Here is an 8,802-nt window from a genome sequence, read left to right as displayed (position 1 = left end):
ACTAGCGTCAAATCAAAGCTTGACTAATAGGGGCGCGCTAGCCCATAACCTAGGTTGGTTGGGAAAAGCCCTTTCTATGTTATAAGCCTAAAAAAAGTCCTTATAGAAAGCTAAATGGAAGTGATAGTGTTGTTAGGTTTAATCATTCTCTAATTGCTCTAAATCTCAATTACTATATCATAGTAGTTTTTCTTTGTTAGATCGTGATCGACATTGGCGCCCCTCTTAGGATGGTTATTTTAAAATTAACGTGGATGGTGCTTTGGATTTGAGGGATGGAATTTGGGGTGTGGGTTTGATCATACGTGACTCACATGGTGACATGGTGGGCTCAATTGCTATGCTCTCAAAGTTGGTCTCTCTTTTGCCTTAGACGCATCACTTCTGCCTCTAGTAGTTGAATCTGACTGCAGTATAATTGCTTTCGAAGGAAGAATAGTGTTTAGCTCCTGAGGGAGTGCTTGTGAAAGAGATTCAGGGTCTTCTTGAGGCGATGTCTTCAATCTTCTTAAGTGTACTCTTTCCAACCCGGGGTTTTATCCCATGTGGTTTTCTCCGAAAAGGTTTTAACGAGGCCACCGTTTTAATATGCTAGCTTTTACCATGTAATATTTTGCTTGGGTTGAATGAAATACAATTTTCTCTCAAAAAAATGGGCAACCTATACCATTTTTGAAATAATATATCATTATCAACCCGTGTTTCAGAGTGCTAAACATCCAATTTTTTGAATTAAAACAAATGCCTTTTTTTTTAGTATCTCTTTGAAAATTATATTGACAACAGGAGCAACGCTAGGATTTGAAGTTGGAAGTGCTGTAATATTAAACAAAGGCAAAACTTCACTTTTAGTCGCTATATAGTTTCCCGGTTTTACCACTTTGTTTCATGTAATTTTAACTTTGTCAATTTTATCCCCGTAGTTTCAATTTTGTCAATTTTATCCTCGTAGTTCAATTCATAGCAATTCAAGGATACATTTCAATTTCTATCAAATTCCTCCAAAATCTGTTGTGTATTTAAGTCCACTCAACCCATTTTTTGAGTATTTCAAGGACATACGTTTATCATAAACATTTCTTGACTTGTTAGTTTTGGTTGGACAACTAAGATTGAACAAGGCTGAGCTTGATCATGGGAGTAAATCTCATGTTAGTGCACTTGGATGTGGATCCCTGCTTTTTGATATTCTGATCTTAAATTATGTAGTGGATTGAGGGAATGAATTGGTTACAGTAATAATTCTTTGTGGAAAACAAATGAAATGCAAATGTGGTAGCTGTGAGACTTCAATACAATACCTACAGTAGACTTGATTTTTATTCTTAGTTGACTTGACCCTTGTTTTCATCGCCATCACCATGATCAACTTTCTTGCTCTTGAGCGTGGCGTTGGCTTGTCTCCACTTATGGTATTTACCAAACAAGACCTCCATTTCTTCGAGGGTTCTGCCCTGTGTTTCCGGAAGCATTGTATAGAAGAAGACCCAAGCCAACACTCCAATTCCCGCGTAAAGAAAGAAGGCCCCGCCAATCGTGATGGCCTTGTACAAGGAAAGAAAAGTCATGGAGATGATGCCACTTATCACCCTGTTAACGGCCACTCCCAAACTGACTCCTTGCGCTCGCAGCTTTAGCGGGAAGATCTCAGAGCTATAGACCCATGTGATGGGCCCCAGTCCGATAGAGAAAAATGCAACGTTGAATAGCACCATGGTGATGCACAATGCGACGGCCCACGGGATTGTGCTGTCGTGATGATCGACGATCGTAAGCGCCGCACCGAGACACGCAAGGGAAAGTATCATTCCACCCATGCTGGTCAAAAGCAATGGGCGTCGTCCAACCCGATCAAGGAGAAATGTGGCGATGAAGATGAAAATGGTCTTGATGAATCCAACGGCCACGGTTGCCAGTAGCGTGTGCTCGTAAGAGGTGATCCCGGCCTTCGCAAAGATCCTTGGGCTGTACAAAACGACAGAGTCTATGCCCGTGACTTGTTGAAAGAAATGGATACCAAGGGCTGCGATTAAAATGTGAAGAACGGCCGGTGTGGGATGAAGGATCAGTTGTCTCCATACACCTTCGCCGTGGCTTTGTTTCGCGACCGAAACAACGTCGTCGTTTAAGTGCATGGGGATGCCTGCAGCTTCTTTGATGTCGTCTAGCCTGAGTTGAGCCTCTTCTTTGGAAGTTGAGGTTTTGTCGAGAACTCGCTTGGCATCCCCGAGTCGTCCCTGCATGACGAGCCAACGAGGTGACTCGGGCATGGCTAAAACGCCGACGGCGAGAACCACCGCTGGAAGTGCACCGACGCCGAGCATGTACCTCCAGCCCAAGTTGGTTGGGAGCTTGGAGAAGGCATAATTGGATACGTACCCCAATAATATGCCAAGATTGACAAACACCTAGACGTATATATATATATATATATATTTTTTTCAAATAAACAAATTAATCAATTAGTAAAAATTCCACATCTACTGTCCGAAAATAAATATACATACACAATTAATCACAACTCTTTTTTCTTAATTAATTTTGTTTTTGGATTTGATTAATCTAAAACAAAATATATATAATCCTTTGTAACTCAAGTGGTTAAAGTAGTTGCAGCTGAGGTCTTGTGTTCATATCGCCCTCGTCAATATTACTTGTATAAAATGAGTGGAAAAAAATTGAAGCAAAATATAAAGCATGAGGTACTTGTGGAATCTAATTACCAAAAAAGAAAAATAATATAAAGTAAAGAGACAAATAATGAAACAAAACAAACCTCTGGGAAAGATGTGAGGAAGCCACGAGACAACGTCGGAGAGATCTCGACGGTGTAGACTGGGGCGATCATGAGACCGTAGCCGACGCCGATTCCAGCGACGAATCGGCCAAACATGAGGAAGGCGTAACCGGGAGCGAGACCCATGAGGAGAGCTCCGACAAAGAAGATGACTCCAGAGAGGACAACGGTGTACCGGCGGCCGATCCAATCAGAGGTTCGGCCGGCCAAGGCGGAGCCAATGAGGGAGTAGATATTTAGAGTGCCCGCAAGGACTGCGATTTCGGTGTCGCTTAATTTGAGGTCATTTTGGATGAAGATATTCGCCCCACTCATTACACCAATATCTGTGTACACAAAATTAATATAATTAAACCACACTCCAGTACAATTCATGCACTTTTCCCTCAAGGATTGTGATTAAAAATAATAAAAATAATAAAACAAGCGCCAACTTCATGCTGACTATTTTCGGGGGCTAACAACAATTAGGAAAGAAAAAATAAATTTTATTTGGCTCATGAATTTTGAAGAACTGAGGGTGCAAAGGATAATTACCATAACCCAATAAGATTGAAGTCGTGCAAGCCAAAATGGCGCAGGCTATAGCGAACTTGTTTGTCTTGGGTTTCTGTGGGGGATCGAAGTCTGCAATACCATGGTCGTTCTGGAGTTGGCCGGAGACAGCATTGTCTTCTACTCTTTGGTCGGCCATTTTGATAGTTGGATGGAGAGAGAGAGAGAGAGAGAGAGGAGTGATCACTTATCAATAAGCGATGAGGGAGAGAGAGAGAGAGAGGAAGAGAATATATAAGCTGACTCTTAACCTATAGAAGTTGTATGGTTTCTATCCGTTTGCTGGAGCTGTTGTTGTTTTGGGCTGGTGCCTGAGTTGGTTTTGTTTTTGGAAACAAATTCTGGTTTCTATTAGCGGCGCCAATCAAATGGGATTGACTTCTTGACATCTGAACAACAGAGAAGCATGAAGACACAAATGGATTAAAGGTCATGACAGGTTTCTTTTAGTGAGAAAAACAATAATGACCCAAAAATGGAAGAAAATAACAAAAAGGGCCAACTGTTCCTTCGTTAGACATGGATATATTAATTCTTCATCCCAAAAAAAAAAAAATTCACTTGGATATATTAACTGATCTCATTCTGGGAGCACATGCGGTTGGGTTGGTCCTCATGGACCGATCCATTCAGCTTTATCTGTGGCCTTCAGGATAAGTTGCAGCATAACTAACTGCCTTCCACCCAATAAATATTTGTGTAAACTCTCCTCTTCCCTAATCGCTTGCACTGAAAACACATATTATCAAAATAAAAATATGTTCAACAACATAATTGAAAGTGTACATATTTTAATGTGTATTTTCATAAAGAATTAGACTTTTTTGGACCTTTAATAGCTTAATACATACTTGATTATATTTAAAACAAGTCAAATATATATGTTTGAATTTTCTTTTTATCCCCAAAAACCTCCCTAAGATACAACCCACTGTAGCCATTAATCTAGTTTCGCCCATGCTTGGGGAAATAAGATTTTGTGGTTATGGTGTGAAAGTTGGGAGTTTTTTGACATTCACTCTCTCAACTTAAGCGGGATTGTTGAGAAGTCAACCAAAACAAAATATTTGGGATATTGAATTATCCGCAGAGCCATTGTATGTCTAACAAATCTCAATGTTTCACATACTTGTGCATGACTCACTCTTGACTTCATTTACTTATAAAAAATATAGTCCTCGCGATAAATATGTAAACAAAGAAATAAGACAAGAGAACAATAAAACAAAAAAAAACAAAATAGGAAGAATTATAGGGTCATAGCTTTGCGAATCAATTTATGCAACCAGTAAAATTGTATGACATTCTATCACATAAAAAACACAAATATTTATGTAATTCACTCAACTCAATTCAAGCGGTGAAATATGTCAGAATTAGTTTGTATTTAATTGTGACGGGAGTCTTATAATAACAATTGAGTAGGGGAGGTTTTATTATTGACCAAATGCTTCAAGAGCCAAGTGTTGCCAGTCTCCCCTGTAGGTGTAATAATTATTGACCAAATATTTTTGCCCGATATTGTTATAAATCTTTGAATTGGGGTTTTTTTTGTAACATTTATTTATTTTTAGGTCAAAAATCTCAATTAAATTTAAATATTATAAAAATTATTTTTTAGTCCAATACAGCACCAAACATAGGTCTTTACTATTTTTACAATTTAGCTTCTTAGTCCGACGCAGCACCAAACGTAGGTCAGTACTTAATCCAACTTAAGCCAATTTAAGCTAATCCGAGACAGTCTCATGATTTAGTATAGTCCATGACAATCCACCGTGCCAAACAACCCCTCATTTCCTTACTTTGGCCACACACAAAATGACCAATACTAATTTCTATGGCTGTGTTTGTATAAAACTATATTTTCTTGATAAAATCAAACATCTTATTTATATTTTGATTAACTTTAATTGCTTACGAATTTCTTCCTCTTATCCTTTTTTCAGGACCTTTCTTACTGAGAGGGGCGATAGTATACTAAACTCACACACACTACATAGATGTCAGGACTCGAACCCAAAACTTTGTTTGAGAGAGTAATTATTCCAAACAACTACATTAGTTGGTCCTTTTCTTTTTCCCCTCACCTTAAGCATTGCTTCCTTGATGCAATTTATCAAACAATTTTTGTTGACGTGAGTTAACCTAACAAATCAATGAGATTTATTTCCTAAGTTAATTAAGTGATTTACTTCCTTGTTTTCATATAGTTCACAATCCTTGTATAATTAGGAGATATTCTCCTAATTAATTACTGTATCTATTACCTTATAAAGCAACCTTGTAAACTCCTATATATACCTCTTTATAGAGAAGAATACAATTAACCTAAAGTATTCAACCATATTCATATTTTAGCAATTTTTTCCTTCCTATGTTAAGGAATGCTATACATTGCTTATTATGTAAGTAGCAAAAATAATTATTTACCGAAAAAAGAAGTGACAACAGCTAATAAGGAAATATTTTTGCTCACCACTTTAACCTAAGGCATACACTATTCTTAACACTTGACACGTGTTTATGAGCCTAACCATAATTAACTCTTTGTTTTGTATTTGTAGAACTATGATTATGTTCATGGACACGTGTCAAGTGTTGAGAAGGGTGGTGATGATACACCTTGCATTAAAGTGGGAGCAATTTTACTCACCACTTTAACCCAATGTGTATCCTCACCACCTATTTTAAAATTTAACACATGTCACTTAACTCTTTGTTTTGAATTCTTTTAAAATATTTAAAACAAACAAATAATAGTAAAATGATAATAAAATAACATATAAAAAAAACTCTCCCTCCTTCTCTTGCCCCTTCCCAACCCACACAATGAGGCCCTATATTCTCTACCGCCAACCGTCCACCATTCTCATCTTAAGTTACACCGAATCCTAGCCAAGAAAGATGGAGGACATAGGGTTTAGGTTTTATCATACTGGCCTTTTATAAAAGAAACAAAAATGGTTATTTACCCCAAAAAACAAATTTTATTATAACACTTAATAGGCTTATGTGTTTAAAAGAAGCAAGAAGGTTTATGAATGTTTTCTTCCTTAAAAAAAAACAGTTTCTGTTAAAAAACAGTTACTAAATGGTTGCTGTTTTTTAGTTTCTCTGATCATCAGGAAAAGGGATGGTATACCAAACTAGACTTCTGTTTTTGAAACAAAAACTATAAACTGTTTTTGTTTTTTGTTGAAACCTGAAAATGTTACCGAAGGGGTCTTAAGAACATGAATCTCCTGCAACACCTGAACATCCTACCCCTCTCTCTCTCTCTCTCTCACACACACACACACACATTGCCAGCACCACCAGAATAGTCGAGGGACACGAGTCGGGATATCTCAGGAATCAGAACCAGTCCTAGCCCTTGAAAATTGAGGTGAGTTTAACACTCTTATTATCCTATAGAAAATCTTAATTAATTCATTTCAATAATGTTGTTCTCTCTCATATAGGGTTAAGAAGTCAATTGCTTGGCCTTGGCTTAAAACTCTAACATGGTTCTTCTCTGATAATTTGTTGCACTTTTCTTTTCTCCTTAATTTTCCTATAAATTAATTTGGTGTAGTTGCATTTATATGTCTCTCTTGCTATATATTACAAAGTTTAATTTGTTCTACTCTAATCATTGCATGTCTATGGCTGCCTTGAACACACTTCATTTTCTATGTATAAGATTGGTATTATAAGCTTTTTAATTTTGTTGATTTATAATGTTTTAGGATTATTTTGAAGCTCTCATGGAGGGAGGTGATGATACTTGTGGTTTTGAATGCAACATCTGCCTGGCCTTAGCTCAAGACCCAGTCATAACACCCTGTGGCCACCTATACTGCTGGTCTTGTTTGATGAAATGGCTTTTCAAGTCACATTCCAATAATGAGTGCCCAGTTTGCAGAGCTGAAATAGAGCTCAGCCAATTGATCTTCTCCAACGCAAAACTGAAATCACCTTCAGATTCAAGATCTGGGTTTGAATGCAACATTTGCTCTCAGCTAGCTCAAGACCCAATTGTCACTCTTTGTGGCCACCTTTACTGCTGGACTTGTTTGAACAAATGGCTTCACAAATGGAACTCAAATTCCACATGTTGGGTTTGCAAGGATGTTATAGAGGAGAACAAGGTGGTGCCTCTTTATGGAAAAGGGACCAAATCACACTATGTTTCGGGTCCCGGATCTTGGTCGGTACCAGCGGGTATTGCCGGCACTGCTTTGAGTCTCAGAGTGAGCCGTTTTGTTCAGCTTGTGTTTGCTTCCATTGGAGCTTTGTTTTGGTTTGGTAGACGAACCATGGAGATTTTCATGACAAGGGTTTTGCCAGTTATTGCAATTCTTGTGATATTACATCCCTCTTTGCCAAGGGAGAGGAAAAATGACTTGGTGGAGAAGGTTTTGGTTTTCAGTTTGTGCTCTTGGGTCACTCTGGTCATTTGGGATGTCCTAAATGGGAACATTAAACGACATCAAAAACTGGTACATTAAACCCTAGCTTGGAATTGGGATTTGCATTCGTACATCATGTGAGTGCCTCTTGATACTATATCAAGAAAAATAATGATCTCAAAAGAATTCAGTATTTGATATATGGAAAATACTAAGTTTATCACATTTTTATATACCACATTATGTACCACATCTCTAATAGTGGTGGTCTCCATCTCTATTAAAGAGGTGATACACATAGTGGTATAAAAATGTAGTAAGCCTAACATTACCGAAGATTTGAATGATATATCTATTATCTCAAGTATGTCCTTAGATCATTATGTGCTGGAGTTTATTATCCGGTTGCACAATTCGTAGTGAGCTGTATGAGATCTTGTTGTTTGGATGGGGGTTATTCCTCTTTTGTTGGAGCCTTATCTCCAAGATGACTTGGATACATGTCTTTGCTTAGTTGTTAAATGAAATTACGTAAAGACATTTGTTTTTCTAATGGTGTTAAATGAAATTAGGTAAAGGCATAGTTGCTCCGGATTCACCATTGATTTTTAATATTTTAGTGTGATAATTAAACATCCACACGGTGTCATCAATTTAGTATATTATAACTAACACTTATATATGTTAATTAATACTCTACATTAGGTTCATAATATACAACCGAGACATCCACCTATATCATTGTACTTGAATTCATAACGTTATGTAATAATGTGATCGTCATACCCAAAAATCTTTATCATAATAATATAATTGTGTTTTGAATGCAATAATGTACGTAGAAGGACGCATAAGTGCTCCATGCTCCTATTTTATTTTTCATTTTTAGCAAAGTAGGCACGGTTTTCTTTTTCTTTTTTTAAAAATATATTTTTTTGGTTATTAAATAAATCAATTGAGTATAAGGGATTATGACCTAAAAAAATTTGAGTATAGGGGATTTGGAATAATGTTACAATAAAATAATAAAAATATCTCCTTTCCGGATAAACTACC

The 8,802-nt window shown here is 37.1% G+C and overlaps 1 protein-coding gene across 1 annotated transcript; it reads right to left on the bottom strand.

The window, feature by feature from the left end:
• Positions 1-1,325: 1,325 nt before the first annotated feature.
• Positions 1,326-3,518, bottom strand: LOC103335536 (polyol transporter 5-like). Its single transcript, XM_008238551.2, has 3 exons — positions 3,335-3,518; positions 2,777-3,123; positions 1,326-2,408 (listed from the first exon to the last, which is right to left on the bottom strand). The coding sequence occupies exons 1-3, from the start codon at positions 3,489-3,491 to the stop codon at positions 1,326-1,328; spliced, it is 1,587 nt and encodes a 528-aa protein (XP_008236773.2). The 5' UTR covers positions 3,492-3,518.
• Between the last annotated feature and the right edge of the window lie 5,284 nt (positions 3,519-8,802).

Source organism: Prunus mume, linkage group LG6 (assembly GCF_029339155.1).
Source record: "Prunus mume cultivar Tortuosa linkage group LG6, ASM2933915v1, whole genome shotgun sequence".
Classification (NCBI taxonomy): domain Eukaryota; kingdom Viridiplantae; phylum Streptophyta; class Magnoliopsida; order Rosales; family Rosaceae; genus Prunus; species Prunus mume.
Note: the sequence above shows the minus strand (reverse complement) of the source record. Positions and strands in the feature narration are given on the sequence as shown.

Bases quoted from the DNA above. Each gene is read 5' to 3' on its own strand.
- LOC103335536 (XM_008238551.2), bottom strand. From the start codon at position 3,491: ATGGCCGACCAAAGAGTAGAAGACAATGCTGTCTCCGGCCAACTCCAG. The intron at 3,124-3,334 runs GTAATTATCCTT...TTGTGTACACAG, and splicing joins TTCAATCTTATTGGGTTATG to ATATTGGTGTAATGAGTGGG. The intron at 2,409-2,776 runs GTTTGTTTTGTT...ATATACGTCTAG, and splicing joins TCCTCACATCTTTCCCAGAG to GTGTTTGTCAATCTTGGCAT.